This window comes from Podarcis pityusensis (genome assembly GCF_964106645.2).
Source record: "Podarcis pityusensis genome assembly, chromosome: 7".
In the NCBI taxonomy this organism is placed as follows: Eukaryota; Metazoa; Chordata; class Lepidosauria; order Squamata; family Lacertidae; genus Podarcis; species Podarcis pityusensis.
Genome location: NC_138031.1, coordinates 17,875,459 through 17,893,004, shown reverse-complemented (window position 1 = coordinate 17,893,004; position 17,546 = coordinate 17,875,459). Strand labels below are relative to the sequence as shown.

At 43.1% G+C, this 17,546-nt stretch overlaps 1 protein-coding gene and 1 long non-coding RNA gene across 7 annotated transcripts in view; one reads left to right on the top strand and one right to left on the bottom strand.

Moving 5' to 3' along the window:
- Positions 1-5,955: 5,955 nt before the first annotated feature.
- On the top strand, positions 5,956-11,957 carry LOC308480963. The gene is made up of 2 exons (XR_013988363.1): positions 5,956-7,347; positions 7,900-11,957. It is a non-coding gene; the product is annotated as an uncharacterized lncRNA (long non-coding RNA).
- The window catches only part of TRPS1 (transcriptional repressor GATA binding 1), a 238,760-nt gene continuing 229,726 nt past the window's right edge, over positions 8,513-17,546 (bottom strand). For all 6 annotated transcript variants that reach the window (XM_081012489.1, XM_081012491.1, XM_081012492.1 and 3 more), the window contains one exon: positions 8,513-13,793. In XM_081012489.1, the coding sequence (XP_080868615.1) occupies positions 12,732-13,793 (1,062 nt within the window). In that variant the 3' untranslated portion in view covers positions 8,513-12,731. The remainder of the gene's footprint in view (positions 13,794-17,546) is intronic.

The window sequence follows — 17,546 nt, the reverse complement described above, 5'->3', positions numbered from 1 at the left end:
AGGAGATAACAGCATAGATTCAAACCCTTCCCCAAAGTCCTTGTGTCTGTCATATTTCCACCCACCACCCTGGCTGTTCTTCAGGCCCCAACCTGCCTGTGTTGCACATGGAAAGCCAGCAGGGAGGTTTCTACTCACATGCACTTGAATGCAAATAGAACCTTCCATGCAGTTGGGGACCCCATTAAAGCAGTTTCATTGAGCACATGGAGGAGTCTCCTCAGGTTCAAGCAAGCTCGGGCAGAGGCCACCAGCACGCCTCCCTTCACAGCACGGTCAGGGAGCAAATGTATGAGGATATTGAGGGCAGGACTTCTCTGGGCACCCCTGTCCCCATCCACACTTTGAATGTGTCCTCAGGTCAACGCTTGAACATGTCTAATGCAACCATCAGTACTGGCACCTGAGTTTATTTTCTCTCTTCCTTCCTCATCCATTTATGCATTGTGTGTCTTGTCTTTCAGGCTGTAACCCTGCAGGCAGAGACTGTCCTGTTGTAACTGATCTTAGGTAAGCTCACCCTGGGCACCCTTTAAAGTGAAATTTCAGGAGCAATCCAATGCTCCTGGGATGGTGGCTGCAAAACTCCCTCTCTGTGTGTGATGACCTCCTCAGCACAGTGACCAGTGGTGCTCCAAGGGTGATATGGTCATAGGCTCAGAGAATTTGCCTTGCATGCAGAAAGTCCCGGGCTCCCTTCCTGAACCCTGGAGAGCCACTACCAGCCCGTGTAGACAATATTGAAATAGATGAGCCAATGGATCTGCTTCAGTATAAGGCAGCTTGCAATGTTCCTATGGTAGGGCCAGGAACTGCCAAGCTGCTGCTGGGCCAAGTTCAAGGTGTTAATACTAACCTGTAAGCCCCTATAGAACTCAGGAACAGGTTAATTGAGAGACCACCTTATCCGTTTTACTCCCAGTAAATCGCTGCAGACTGTGGGAGAGTTTCTCCTGCAAGTTTCCAAGATCTCAGAAGCTTGCTCCACAGTAACTGGGAGCAGGGCTGTTCTGTGGAACGCCATTCCTGTCAATATACAGAAGGCACTTTCTGAAAACAACTGGAAATATTTTTGTTCTGACTGGCTTTCCCAGCTGGATAAATGTCGAGTGTCCACTTGTTAGGGCTTTCCTCTTGTTTAAAATGTGTTTGTTGTTTTGTGCTACACTGCAGCGGTTCTCAACCTGTGGGTCCCCAGATGTTGTTGGACTACAACTCCCATCATTCCTAGCCAGCATGACCCACTGGTCAGGGATGATGGGAGTTGTAGTCCAACAACATCCAGGGATGATGGGAGTTGTAGTCCAACAACATCTGAGGACCCACAGGTTGAGAACCACTGCGCTACAGTATTAGCTGCTTTTAATGCAAGGGGCCTCAGGTTCAATCTCTGATATCTCCAGGTTGAAGCTGTGAGAGACCTCTGTCAGTCAGTGTTGGCAGCACTGGGCTAGATGCACAAATGGTCTGTGCCTCAGTGTGAAGTAGCTTCCTATGATCTTGCTGCCCACATAAGCAAGCATCTCAACAGTTTTTTCTTTCATGTTTTAAGGCGTTCCTTTTGGGTCCTTTTCCATTGCTACTTAAGAGGAGGAGGGAAGGGGGGGGGCTTTTAAATGATACAGAGCTCCCGTTTACAGCAGGAGCGTAAACTGTGAAGAAGTTAAGATCCATTTGGCGTGAGCTGCATTAAGGACAGCGGTCCTTGAAGTCATTTTGTTTTAATTGCACCATCTTTCATATCACTTTGAAATATTTCAAATGCAGGCTGGGAGCCCGTCTCCCAAACAAATGAGACCAAAAAAAAAAAAAAAAAAGCTTATGAAGAAAGGAAATTGCAGTATAATGGAACAAATGGCTCCCAGCCATACCACTATGGGCTGTGTGATCTCATCAGGAGCAAATATGTTAAGCTGCCTTGGATTTGGTTAGCGTTGAAACAGGGGGTCTCTCTGAAGGAAGCAACAAGGACATGAGGCGGTGGCATCTTAGTAGGTGGCACATGCATTTATTTATTTAAATGAGAGCCAGGATTTAATTAAAAGTTCCCTAGACTGCTGGAGGGTCCCGGTCCGTGGGAGGTTCCAGATGAGATGTCCCCATTTCCTGAGGTTGGACAACACTGCGCCTTGTGGAACGGCAGAACTCGTGACCCCACTATCCCGGTCAGATTACAATGTCAATGTTTCCAACCCTCCCTCTTACCCCCTCTGCCTCACCCTCCCCACCCCCTGCTCCAATAGCTGGCCTTTCCCCCCTCCACACTTCCTGCCTTTGTGAACGAAGGAATGCTGAACATGTTCACTGACCAGTTCAGCAAATGCCTCCTCTTAGCCTCCAGCTGCCTGGAGTGAATGAGCTTCAAAAGGGGCCTGCTTCCTTTTGCGTTTTGTAATGCCAGAGTGGAGATGATACATGGAAGCTGCTAGGAGAAGAAGAGGAGGAGTTTGGATTTGATATCCCGCTTTATCACTACCCGAAGGAGTCTCAAAGCAGCTAACATTCTCCTTTCCCTTCCTCCCCCACAACAAACACTCTGTGAGGTGAGTGAGGCTGAGAGACTTCAGAGAAATGTGACTAGCCCAAGGTCACCCAGCAGCTGCATGTGGAGGAGCGGGGAAGCGAACCCAGTTCCCTAGATTATGAGTCTATCGCTCTTAACCACTACACCACACTGAGGATGTGCTGGGAATATCAGTAAGGCTTACCAAACCCTGCTTACCAGGGGTGCTCCCTATTTCCTGGGACTTGTTTAGATTTCAGCGGAGAATTTCTGGATGCCTTGTGTGCACATGTGGATTTTTAATGCTTGAATTAAGCATTAGCCCTGCTCCGGGATTAATTTGGGACTGGATCTGGGGTGGGTGGTCCCTGGATTGGCCCAGGGTGAGTGAGGCTGCTCTCAGTGACAAGGTTTCCTGCTCTACTTGGCCTCTCATTGTAGAGGTCTTGTTGGAGAATGGAAGATAAAAGACCTGCTGGGCAATCCCACATGGTTGCTGATCCACGGCACTGGAGAGTTTTGGATCAGGAGGCAATGTCCCTCTGCCCAGCTCTGCTTGTGCCAAGATCAAATGGGAAGACGGATCTCTTGTCTCTGCAGAACTTCCAACTGTACCTTGGCGTTACCAGCACCATGCTCTAGCCAACTGAGCTATCCAGCTGGGGTGGAAGCTACCACCAGTAGTATCCCTGCCACTGGTAGTGCATGTATTCCTCTGGAAAAGGACATCTTAGGGACAAGGGCAGGGTGGAGCAGGACTGTCCAAGGAACTACTGGCCACAGAGCCTAGGGCTTGCCGATCAGAAGGTCGGTGTTTTGAATCCCCACAACGGGGTGAGCTCCCATTGCTTGGTCCCTGCTCCTGCCAACCTAGCAGTTCACAAGCACATCAAAAGTGCAAGTAGATAAATAGGTACCACTCCGGCAGGAAGGTAAATGGCATTTCCGTGCGCTGGCCACATGACCACATGACTGTACGCCAGCTCCCTTGGCCAATAAAGCGAGATGAACGCTGCAATCCCAGAGTCGTCTGCGACTGGACCTAATTGTCAGGGGTCCCTTTACCTTTACCTAGCTACCAACAACAGGCCTGATTTAGGCTTCTCTCCTGCGTGAACCTGGAGCTGGTGAACTGGGAAAAAATGGCAGGTGCCAGGGTTCCAGCCCTCCCAACACTTCTGGCCTTGGCCAGAACAAGTGATGGGGCTTGAGGTGCAGCAGGCAATCTGCAATTCCATTAAGCACCACTGCTGCCCATTCAGGAGTTTGGATTGCTGGTAGTCTACCCAAGCACCATTTTGTTTTTATGCCATGGGAGCAATGTTCTGTGTTCTATCCCTAGTACTGGCTACCAAAAGACTGGGATACTTGGGAAAGTCCATCACTTTGGAATAACTTTGCTGGGAGAGGAAGGAGCAGTTAGGCACCTTCTGCCCTGGGTGGATACAGCTAACCAGCTGCTGGATTTTGTGATTAAGAACAAATATATTGAGTTGCTTCCCTAGCCTCATTTCTTCTTGTGTTTTGTCTTTTGGACTGCAACCCGGGGCAGGTGGGAGTACTGGGGGATGGCTTATCTCTGATATTTGTAAATATTCTGCGAGGCCCTCCTTTTTCTTTGTTTTTTAACAGAGTGTAGTAAAACTCAAATCTGGGGTGGGAAATCTGTGCTTCCCCCCAAAAAATATATATTGTTGAACTACAACGTTCTTGACCACCAGCCATCCTGACTGGGAATGACCTGCACCCAGAGCACCAAAGGTTCCCATCACTGATTTAAGTAAATGAGCCAATGTGGGCAGAGCACTAGGCTATGACCCTGTTCCGCTAATAATAATAATAATAATAATAATAATAATAATAATAATTTATACCCCACCTATCTGGCTGAGTTTCCCAGCCACTCTGGGCGGCTCCCAACCGATATTAAAAACACAATACAGCATTAAATATTAAAAACTTCCCTAAACAGGGCTGCCTTCAGATGTCTTTTAAAAGTAAGATAGTTGCTTATTGCCTTGTCATCTGATGGGAGGGCATTCCACAGAACAGGTGCCACTACCAAGAAGGCCCTCTGCCTGGTTCCCTGTAACCTCACTTCTTGCAGTGAGGGAACCATCAGAAGGCCCTCAGCACTGGACTTCAACGATCAGCCTGTTTCCTAGAAAGACCTGTCAGACCAGGTTGCTGTGAAGATAAAATGGTGGTGGTCAACACTGTATATGCCCTCTAGATGATGTTAGGACTACAGCTTCCATAATCAATGACTGTTGGTCATGTTGGCTGGGGCTTCAGGGAGATGGGTCTCCAAAAATATCCAACAGAGTCCCTGTTCCTGGTTTACTCCACCACAAGCACCTTTGAGGAGAACCAGGATGGAAATGGAACCAAAGGGCAGCTGAGGAAGGAGTTTTCTCTGTGTCCTGCATGTTGGTGGGGATGCTGGAAAGGAACTTCTCCATGGCTGCTCCCAAACTTTGGAACTCGCTTCCTACAGAAGTTAAGACTGGCTCCTACTTGTTCTTCCGCTTGTGGGTAAATACCTTTCTATTCTGACAGGCCTTTAGGAAATGACTTTAGAGGGAAGGGCTGGTGTTGTGATGTTTTCATTGTTATCTGTATTTAATGGATTTTTAAATACGATTTTAATCATGTTAAGTGTTTTTTAATTATTGCCTTTTCTATAGCTTGCTCCATTTTATCTGAGTCCCAAACGGGACTCAATAATAACATGAAAGAAAGAAAAAAGAAATTATAGAAGGGAACTTCAAGGATTTGGTGCAAAGCAAGGGCAACGTTCTTATTGCAAACCAATGGGAAAACGTTTTCTTGGAGAACACCATCCTTTAAGCCCATCCTTTAATTCTCTTCAGACCCAGCCAACATGGCCAATGGTCAGGGATGATGGGAGCCAGAGGATAGATCCCCCTTCTATAAACTCTGTTGCCACATGAACCAACTGGTGTGTGTGTGTGTCTAGTACAGGTTAAGGGACATGAGTGGTGCTGTGATCTAAACCACTGAGCCTCTTGGGCTTGCCAATTGGAAGCTTGGCAGTTTGAACCCCTGCGATGGAGTGAGCTCCCGTTGCTCTGTCCCAGCTCCTGACAAACTAGCAGTTTAAAAGCACACTAGTGCAAGTAGATAAATAGGTACCGCTGTGGCGGGAAGGGAAATGGTGTTTCCGTGCACTCTGGCTTCCGTCACAGTGTTCCATTGTGCCAACAGCAGTTTAGTCATGCTGGCTGCATGACCTGGAAAGCTGCATGTGGACAAACGCCAGCTCCCTTGGCCTGAAAGCGAGATGAGCGCCACAACTCCATTAGTCACCTTTGACTGGACTTAACCATCCAGGGGTCCTTGACCTTTACAGGTTAAGTGCTAGTTTTCTCTTGCCTTCTTTACATTATCCTGGTATTGGCACCACCCCAAAAAAGACTCCAAACTTGTTTGCTTTTTTTATAACTGGTGGTAAAACTTTATTATTCAAGTTTAGATGTAACAGACATCTTTTTGCTGCCTGAAGAATTGTTTTGCATAAGAAATACACCAGGAACATGATTGTGAGTAGAAATGAACATGCATTATGAAAACTGGGGAATGGAAAGCACAAATAGAGAAAACAAAACTGAATACCCCTTGTATCGTAACAGACAGAATAGCCATGAGCATCCTAGAGTCAATCCAGAGCTATGCATTTAAAGGGTTCTTTTGGAAACATCACATCATTATTTAGCTGTAATTCCTGCATTGCATTGAGGGGACTAGATGATCCTTGATTCTACAATTCTGTAGGCAAGACATCCATTTTTTTGCTCCTCCTTATATGACAATGGTATTTTGAGATGCTGTATTTTATTCCCTCTCTGGGAAAGGAGGAAAAACATGTCTGGAAAAAATACAGAGGCAGCCCTAGCATGAAATAAAATGAAACAGTAACCAATGGTGGTGAATTTTAGGTGCACTTAAGGGTTGAAGACTAAGGGAGAGATTTAACCCCAAAGTCACAATCTAATGGAAGGTCTGCTGCTTCCCTGTTGAAAAAGGTTATGTACGTACTGTTCTTGCACAACTCCCAGTCTCCCACTCATTTCAATAAGGCTTGTGCAGTAGAGCACCCCGGTGGAGTGTGTTTCATCTCAGCTAATGGTAAAGACAAGCGATCACTTGGATTTTCTGCCTGAAGCACCACAATGTCTTGGGCTACAGAGACTGAAAGGGAACCTTGCACTACAAGAATACAGAACTGGATACATCTAGGTATTTTAGGAAGAACCTATGGGGAATGTGATGAGATCACACAGGTTAGCTCTGTCCTTGTGGTGACACCCTTACTGCCTCCCTGTTCAGCCCTTGTGGGAAGAAGTTCTACACTTGGACATCCACAGAGCTCCTTTACACGTTGGCCAAACACAGACTGTAGGGTTACAGCTAGTAGATGTGCTGTGGGGAGGACTAACCCCACTGAATTCTTTCAACAGTTGAGGAGGTTGACTGAACCCTCCTAGTACCCTATAGCACAGAAGAATCATGGTAGCAGTGATTTGGGTCTGGACCTTCTCAGCATTGTGGCAGAAGTGGTGCATGTTTGAATGTTCCCAATCATTTAGTGGGGGCGGGAAGCATCTCAGAGAGTAAGGCTGAACTAAAATCCATTTTCCTGATCTGCTCGTTTTCTGCATATCACAAGCTTTTTTGTTTTGTTTAACATGATGGAACATTCAAACGGTAGCCCTATGTGTGTCTTCTGACATTCTGGGAAGGGCGAGTGTGCCAAGATATGTTCTTAAGGCTGCAGACCTATGCACATTTACCTGGAAGTAGGTCTCGTTGAATTCAATCAGGTTTACTTCTGAGTAGACAGGTGTAGGATAACACTGAGAGGGTGAACTTATCCAAAAGCAAGTCCCATTGAACTGAATGAGACTCACAGGATCGTGGTGGAAGATCGTGAAGTAGGGAAGATCGTAGTATGTGAGGTCAATGAAGATGAAAGTATCAGTGGCACTTCCACCCACACATTTTTCTAAAGAAATAATTTTGAGAACATCTCACTATGTCAAGCCACAAGCAACTTGTCAATCTAAACAGGCTGAGATAATCTGCTTAACAGTTTAAGGTGTTTTTTAAGGTGGTTTTTTTTTTTACTTAGGTTAAATTTTACGGTAAATTTGCCAACCTGGCTGGGGATGATGTGAGTTGCACTTCAAAACTCCAAAGGCACCATGTTGGTGATGGCTGTTTTAGAAGCTAAGCTGCACAGCAATAATATTTCTCCAAGTAAAATTCTATAGTGGCCTAGACCTGGGGTCGGCAATATAAAGCCCTCAGACCACACCTGCCTCACCCAGGCTTTTAGACGCAAACTGTTTTCCTTCAAATGGCCTAACTTACAGGGCAGGTGGTATCAGGTAGCCCGATACATGGACAGTTATTTAATCATATTGAACAGTAATGCAATACATGCTAATTTTGCAACATTTTAAAAAAGGTGTAGTGCTTGTCAGTAATGTCACCGCCTTTGGTTATGACACCGGGAGGTGGAAGTTACACTAGGGAGTAACCAAAACTCCCATTGTTCTAGGCACATTTTGCAACAGGGAATTTCATTAGTGTGAGCAGTTTCTGAGCTCTGGGCTCAGTACACAGTACTGTGCCTAAGATTTCAGATTAAAACGACAGTGGAAGGAAAGGAGGACCTTTTTCTGCCTCCCCACTTCCAGCTACTCTCTGAAGACCGGAGAAGAGACCCTCTTAAGAATATTAAGGGGTGGGCAGGGGAAGGACTAGACCATGTGAAAAATGAGCATAATATTTTAGCTGCAAGCTTTGTATTCTTGCTATAAAAAAGTGTTCCTAGACATTCTGTTGTTGCACCCATAACCATAACCTATTTAGCTCCTAGCTTTCATATCTCAGTTTCTAACACTGGGAGTAACTGGGTTGAATTTTGCCTGTATCCTCTTCCCTATAGCTCCACAAGGAAAAGGACTAAGGACTTTTTTTAAAAAAAGTTGAACATTCAAGGAGGGGGGCATATCCCACCAGCTGTGCTGCAAAGCATGCTGGAGGAAAAGGAGGGTAGGATGCAGATTAAAGATGAACCCTAATACACAGAACTCCATAGAGTTCATTTCCTATGAAGCATTCTCCTGGAAAGGGATATCTTCCAGCAGTTGAGAAACTTTAAAAACCAAAACAATGCTGATATTAAAAACCAAACCTGCTGATATTAACTAGTTAAATCTCAGCGCAGTTAATTTTTGGCATTTGTCCTGAAAATCTGACACAACAATGGCTGTTTTTAATGGAACACTGTGTCACTAGAAAATGGATTATCTCTTTCAGCTCCTGCCATTGACCTAAGCATTGTTGGAGGACAACTGCTTTAAAAGCGCTGAAGCAGGGCTGATCATATTACATGAGGCTGATGAAAATAAAGTGGCATTGGCACTCCCACCTACTACAACTTCCCAGTATTCCACAAACATTCATTTTCATGATTCCTTTCTAGAGATATGGATTAACAGCCTCCCTTAACCAAGAGGATGAGCAAGCAGTTGCTCAACACAGCCTTGAGCTAAGAGCAATTCCCCTTCTTGGTTAGGCCTGCAGAACTTGTGACCTGCCAAGTCAAATGCAGCCTACTATCCATGCACCCTGAGGAATTGCCATACGAGACTGCGGGGCTTCTTTGGGCTTGGCGAACAACAAGCTTGGGAGGAATTATTCAATAACAAGTAAGAAATGCAGCTTCTGTAACACTGCCAAGGTCAGCAAGACCTGTGGCCGTCAGGTATGGGAGTGTTTCTCATGAAGGGTGACAGTTCCCATATTTTGCTTTCAATAGCAGTGTTGGGTGCATACCGATGAACAAACAGTAACTGACCACGACATGCATGGTAAGCTGATCCAGCTGGTGGTTTAAATAGTTGCCTATATTATCCTGTCAAATTAGCCAAGTAATTTTTATCCGTTGTCTTCGTAAAGCTTTAAAAGGAGATGTGATAAAACGCCTCTCTGGACTTGGCAGAAGACTACAGATGACCACGTTGCAACATGGTTACATTACACACCATGGATAAGTTACCACCTGGCAAACGGTCATCTGTTTTCACCCCTGAAAACATGTTCTCCTCTGCCAAAACCACGCTTGATTCCAGCATGGATCCTTACACCTTTCAGGAGGGTCCTGTGTGGAGTGATCCTGTGCAATAATAAAGTTATGTTGTGTTCACTGAGACTTTTACTCCCTGGTAAGTGTGTTTTGGAATGCAGCCATAGTTACTGGTTTCAGAAGACTTGAAAGCGGAGACATGATTTAACTAAAATTGGGGGTGGCTTGCGGATTTCATTAAGGGCCACCTCCTAATCTGAGCCCTGTACCAAAAGAACCACTAGTCAGACATGACCCTAACCTCAATGTCCTCTCTCCCTTTTCCCAGGTTTATTTTAAATGCTCATTTTCTAGATCAGAGAATGATGCGTCTGACTCTTATTAAAAGTTAGTTTGAATTACATGAACATTTGTGATAGGCAGCATGTAAGTGGGATCAGAAGATGGCCCTTTAACATACCTTTCTGAACTGGGGTAATCTAGCCTTGATGGGATCATAGGAAGCTGCCTTATACCGAGTCAGACGATTGGTCCATCTAGCTCAGTACTGTTTACTCACTGATAAGCAATGGCTCTCCAAGGTTGCAGACTGGGGTATCTCTCCCAGCCCTGCCAGGAGATGCCCAGGATTGCACTAGGGGGAGAGGAGGCTTCCCGAATGCAAAGCAGATGCTCTACCACCGAGCTACAGCCCTTCCCCATCCCCTAGAAACAATCTCCTAGAACATTTGAGAAAACAAAACAGGGGAGGGACAGGCAACTGGATATAAGACAAGACGTTTTAAAACTTCATTCGCAGCAACATTCAGGAACCAGTTGTACTCCATAACCTCGAGAGACTAAAGAGCCTGCAATGCGAAATAAAGAAGTAAAGCCCCAATGCGACAACAACAACAAAACACAAAAAAACCCAAACAATGAAGCGGCTGTGTAATATGGTAAAAACGGGAGTGCAATGCGACTACAGAATGCAATAAAAACCTTCAGTGCCAAGGAGTCGTATGGCACCTCTCGACATAATCTCTGAAATGTTTCATCTGAAACATAGACAAAGCAATAAAAAGAGGATATATGTTTATCATTTTAAGCATAACAATGTGAGTTAAGAGCTTAAGAATACAAAAAAGTACTTGGAATGAATCGTGCTACCCTTTCGCTTCCTCCTAAGTAGGCGTAAAAATATTCTCGTATTTCCTTCTTGCCATTTTCTTCTTCTTTTTTCATCTTCTTCTCCCCCAGCAAATCATTAATATCAACAAAGTCCATTCATTTCATGTTACTGTTTACAATTTTAATGCACACACACACGCACAAATAAAAGAGACCTACTGCAATAGAAATTTGCTTCATTACCTTGTTTGCTACATTTGCAAATGTAAACAGAGCGAGGCTGAGCCAGCGCTGAATCTTATGCATGATGGAATATCTTTGTTGCATACGTACACTGTAGAAAATAATTATTCAATATGTCAGGCACCATTATTTGAAATGTAATACATTAATATTTACTAGAAAAATAAGTTTTTTTCCCTATTTGTTCTCCCAACTTCTTAAATGAAATAAGTTAATCTGACAGTGCATCCAGTAGCTTGTAATATCTCTTTGTATATCCCTTCGTAAAAACAACAACAATCAAAACTACTGGCTGGGCCGATATCGTGCAAATGAATTGAAGTCTGTCCTTTGCAGATCCTTGTAGCATCTATGGAGGCTTGGCTAAAAGCACCGTGAACCAATGATTGAATATTGAGTTATTTAGACCTATTTCCCTGAGCAGTTACGCTGAGGAGCTTTCCCTTCATGGGCTAGTTTTACAAAACCTCCCCTCTCTTTTTCTTTTTAAAGTATTAAAAACAAAAACAGCCATGAAGGCAGACACGAGCAAAAGCTGGCATTAAGTCTAGTGAAGAGATTGACCGCTACATATAAATAACCAAAGGGCATTTGGGAAAGTGAGTCATACACTCAACCCTGAAGCGAAATTTAGAAAAAATAGCTAATGCAAAACATTAATACTACGCACATCAAATTGGTAAAGAAGCTTCCATAAAAGAGATAAGTCGCCAGGCAGAGCACTTTTCTACAGAATGTTACTCCAAAACCTGTATTTTGGCCAAAGCACGTTACTCAGAAACCCCTGAGATGTAGTTTGCAACCCTGGGGCCTGTACTGGGCTGGAAATTAATGAACACCAGCACAATATCTATTTTAAAGGGCCTTCTCGCATCTTTCAGACTGGAAAGGAGAAGGTCTGGACTACAAATATATAGTTTTTTTTCTTTTTCCCGACACCAGCGCCATTTAACTTTAACCTTTCCTGAGATTCTTTTTTTTTTTCATTTTAAAAAAAGTTTTCAGATTGCAAGGGAAGGAGCATTACACTGAGGCTTTCATGATTTTGAATGCTCCTGATGATTGTTCCTGGGTCTGCAGGTACCTATTCAATTTACTATTGCACTAGACCTTGATAGATTGGGGAGTACTGTTGTAGACTGCAAGGCGATAGCCATCAAAATAGTAGCTACCGGCTGGTTTTGCATGAGTGACGTCTGGAGAAAACTACTACCTCCAGATTGCAGAAATGGTGGATGCTGTCGGATGCTCTAATAAGGCCAAAGTGAACCCAAATGAGGAAAAAAAAAATACTACTAGATTTCTGGACATCAGTTTATTTAACAAGTCCATTTTGCTATACAGTGTGCATATGTTACTGTACACCTGCATTATACATCTTTGCATTTTAGCCAGCTACAAGAACGAAAAGCATTAGTTGTCTGATTAGGGTTCCCCCCCCCCTGAAGAGACTTGCCCTGATATAGTGTCTTCTGTATAGTTTTGGTGGACGGGTCCCAAGTAAATATCCCTTAACCCCCAATTCCAGCTGCCATCCATTTTGCTTTTCCTTCTTGGTAACTTTTTTTTTTTGTTTTTTTTTTGTCTAGAGGAAGGAAAAGGAGGGAAGAGAAAAGAACGAAGGATTGTATACTGGATAAGGCATGCTTGCTATATGAAGTGCTTAATAAGACATTACAAGCTATTGAATTCCCATCAAGGAAACCTATTTCTGTTTAATTGTGCTAAGTGCTAAGGTTTATTTTATTTTATTTATCTTTACTCTTTAGATTTGCCATTCGTTTCAGCTTGTGCATTGTTCCTGTGTAGGCCCCTCTGGATGTGAGTTGTGAAGTCATACTTGTCCGTGCAAAAATATTGGCATATGCTGCACTGAAAAGGTCCACTGTCACCATGGCAACTCATATGCAAGGCATACATCACTTCATCCAGAAAGACAATGCCACAGTGCACACACTTGGTTGACAGCTCATCTTGAGTACTTCGGTCAACTTTCTCTGTTTTGACTACATTCAAGGGACCTTCATTTTTTACATTTGGCGGTGCCTTCGCTTTCTCCTTGGAGGCACCATTTGCAGTTGGCCCAGGTCTGGAATGTTTTATCGCCAAATCTAGAGGAATGTCATTATCAGATCCGACAGCTGAAAAATGAGGAGGCAGATTAAAGGTGGGATAAGGCACATAGTTTTGGCAAGGATTTGGTAGGCCAGGCACATGACTCAAGTAGTGTGGATTCCCAGGAACGGACAGCTTATATTTACTCCAGAATCTCAGCCAATCAGCTTCACTTTGAAAGTCATTGTGTACAAATGGAAGCCCAAAGAGTGGGTACTGGTACTTTTCAATGGGGCTTCCGGGTGGCGAATAGTTCGGATGCTTAGCAGGTCTCATGTATTTCTCTATTGGGCTGCCTCTCTCTGAGCTTCCTTTTCCTTCTGATATAGAGGAACTATTGCCTGGGTCTCCGGTACTTTCCTGAGGACTTTTTATCTGAATGTGCAAAGGTTGCATCCTTTTGTGAATATCCAGAGTTTGGCTGACCAATATTGACTGCGGAGCAGAATGGCTTTTAGTCAATGAGCCCTGGGCTTCATATTTACTCAGGCTGGGAAGTTGGATTTCTCTCTGGTGACCTTCTGTTATATGATCCTCTGACCTCCTATCTAACGGGCTGCCGTTGACTTGTTCCTCACTGTTCCCTCTCTGCTGTTTGTTTAGCTGCTCAGCCTGAAGTGCCTCCGGGTTAAGACGCTTTCTCGTTCGTCTCCTAATGATCTGCTCACCGTTGTTCTGCTTAATGATGTTTAAAGGCCTGGGAGTCTGCATATAAAACACAATAACATCATAAATAAAAGAGCATTGCTAAGCAAAGCTTTGCAGAACTGCTTGTGCAAATCCCCAGTTAGAGTTGCTGAACCACATCAAGCCATTGCAGGGAAACAGCTTAAAGAAATGGCTTCCTCAAATCAGGAAGACAGGAGGTCAAAGCAAGCACTGGAAACAGACTCCTTAATTTTATATAATTAAAAATGTGTCAACGCCCCCTGGTATCAAAGTGCTTTAGCCAGTATCAAATCTCTCCACCCTAACAACTTTTTATGTTACTTTCAAGAGTCCCCTGAGTGGACAAAATTCCTAATAATGACCATATTGATTGAGGATATTCTAAACTACAAGATCTTAAATCTGATCTTGGTTTGATATCCCAGTTGGTTGGAAACCAAGACAGATTTGTTGAAACCAAACATGTGAGACAGAGAGGAAGGGAAGGAGGCACACAGCTTGTTGCTGGAGTGAAAAACCATGGTTTATTGGACCAGGATAATTTCCTCTGCCTCCCTCCCTATTTTCCCTTCCCACCTTAAGTTACTTGGATATCAGGACCCCTTGCTGAAGATCAATGTTTTAAGTGACTATGATTGTGACTCATGAATTATGCATACCAGCATTTTTAAACCAACATTAGCCTAGACAGCATGCGAAACAAGCCAACTTTCTTACCAGCACCATTATCTTTACACAAGTGTCTGCTTGCTTCACCTGGCTCCTTCACCCCACAACTTTCTAGCCTCTTTTTCGAAGTCAAACAAGTTGTGTCGGTGATTGCCTCTCAAGCTTTATTCTATTAAAAATCTAATTTTGAATAAATATTCACTATGATTTAGGTGTTTAATAAGAAGTGAAAACTTTTATTTCATAAGAACAGTAGTGGTTGAATTTCCCACTCTATGATTCGGTTCTAGGAAGTGCAAGCTCCTCAATAAGTAAAGAGGAACTGTGGGGCAGGAAATAATATGATTATGATGTAAGGAAGGTCCCAAAGTTCAGGCAAGTAAGTTGAACACTCAATTCCCTTTTACTAGGATAGTTTAAAAATGCTTTATGTATATCTATTGTTACATTAAATAACATCTCTGCATGAATATTTCTGCCTTTTTAAACTTGTAATCTTTGCTATACGCTAGTGTAGCACGTGCCAGAATGGTGAGTATGGATTCTGCTTTGGCTTGCTCATCACTCCTGTTCACTGTAAAACACACATATGTGGTGCCAGAATGGGAAACTGCCTGGTAAACCTATATATATATATATATATATATATATATATATATATTCAGTTACGTCATGGAAGAAAGGGAAGATACGAACATACAAATATACAGACATACTCAACTACCCACTGGTTCCTATGCTTTCTAGTACCACTGAGAAATGGGACTTAGGACTGTGTATATTATGGAGATGGATTGGACGAGGGAAATAAATCCACTGTGGAAGTACATGCCAGATACACCACTGATCTCAATTTCTGTCAATTGCTGCTTTTATTTTTAATGCCACTTCAGTTCTAAAGGGCTTCTGTTGTGTTCTATGAGACACAGTAGACAGGCAATTTGGTAGCAAAAGCTGACCATCACTTTGAATACTGGGGCAATGAGAAGCCCATGCCCATATACTTTTCACTACATAAAGAGGCAGTTGTTATAATGGGGTGGGGGAGAGAATATAGCAATATTAGGGTGCGAATTAATTTGCAAGCTATTTCTGAAAGTGAGCTCTATCCATATTTGCTACAGTTTATACACTAATTTACTTCCAGTTCAAACTGTGTTACTGAGGAGTCCGAAATTTCCCGTGTTTATGTAGCTTTGTAAAAATGGGAGGGGGGGGGAAAACACAACCCTTCAAATATCTACATTTATTTCAGTGTGTTTCTGTTTGTCACAGCCTAGCAGGGTTAATTATATCTATGGGCTTTGATTGGGCAGTTAAATTGAACTCATTAATGTCAGTGTACATCAAATAACATCTCACTACGATGCTCCAATACTGCTACTAAAGATGGTGTTATCTTAGTTTTGTGCTAATGAAATAAAGGTTTTACAACTTATAACCAATTAGCAATGTTGCTAGCATACATTTATTAGGATTACTTTGCATGTTTTATGATACCTTTTAATTTAAAATATCTAAAATTGTAGCTATAATGTATTTACTTTCTTTCGTGTGTGTGTGTGTGTGTGTGTGTGTGTGTGTGTGTACACACATCACACACATCACACACACAATCTCACAAAACTAACCATGTCTTCCATTACTTCTAAGAAAGGGCGGGGGGGGGGTTTCAAAAGATGCAAAATAGGCAGTACAGCAATATTCCAAGACAAGATATAAACAGTGGATCAAAAATTAAATAGAATTAAAAAAGGTGCCAGATGAAATTATATTTAGATTGAATTTGCCATCTGTGTGATTATGTTGTTAAATAAACTATAACAAACTATTTCACACTAAAAGTCAGGATTAAAACTCTCATAAAATTGCATGAACTCTCATATAATTGGGGGAAGTCAACATTGCATTCTTCCCATTGTCCTGCCTGTGAAAGCACTGCAGCTTGCCAGATGGAATAACCTGCTTGCCCCCCATCCCCTGTGCTGTTCTGGGGTTCTCCCCCATAAACCAATTTCAGCAGATATAGGGAATTTGGGGGGAAGTCCTGTTGTGCAAGCAGAAGTCCTTACGCAGCACTTCCACTGGTGGGGCTGGTTAGGTGAATGCCACCCAATAATTTTATTTATTTATTATAGCAATGCTCTTATATGGACCACTGAAATCTGGCTAATATCTGGTATGGTCAATATTCAATGGCCTGCTTTGGACGTACATACACTGGCTTGTTAAGCAAATATATGCATGAGCCTTGTTCCCTTCTAGGCATAACAGAGTTCAATGGGATGTTTAATCATAGCTTTTTCTTATGTCTATTTTTCTTTATTTTGTATATTTATATGCCGCTTGATGGTAAGAAGAAAAACTCAAAGTGGTTCAAAATGTGTTACCAGAACTGGAACAAGCCAAGGTCTTAAACCACATTTCTGATTGGGCTTAAGATCGTGGCTTGTTGAGTTTCTGGTAACTATGGTTTACCGGTTCAGATGTAATGGGAAACTAGGGTTGATTAAGCCAGGAAGTCCTGCAGTGAATCAAAAGGGAAGGGTGGAGCAGGTTGGCATAAACCAAGCTATGTTCATTGGAACAGGACAGTATGTATGTCCCTTGATCATACATTGTTGGGAACAAAAATATTGCCCTGAAGCTGAGTTATTAGGCTGGAGCTAGATGTTAACAAGGGACATATTTCTGCTTTCTATCCATCAGACCATTGGACGATTGAGCTCAATGCTGTTTACAATGATTGGCAGCTGCTTTCTGACAGGGTATCTTCCCACTCTACCTGGAAATACCAGGGTCTGAAACTGAGTCCTTCTTCCTTCATCAGCTCTGCCACTGAGCTACAAGCTTTCCCCCTTTGTGATCAATATGAGGGGATCTTGACAAGATCTGTTGCAACATATTTCTGTGAACTTCTTGGGTGGGAGGAGGAAACAACCCCACTTTTATTCTTTATTTTGTATCAAAATAATTAATGCCTCATTGGTAATCTCCAGCATAGACGCCTCTCCGTGGTGTATCAGCATGTTCCATAATGAATCACATCTGATCCCAGAGTGGCCGCGTTGGGAAGAAGAAGAAGAAAAAAAAGGGGGGTGGGAATGCAGTTAGGAAATT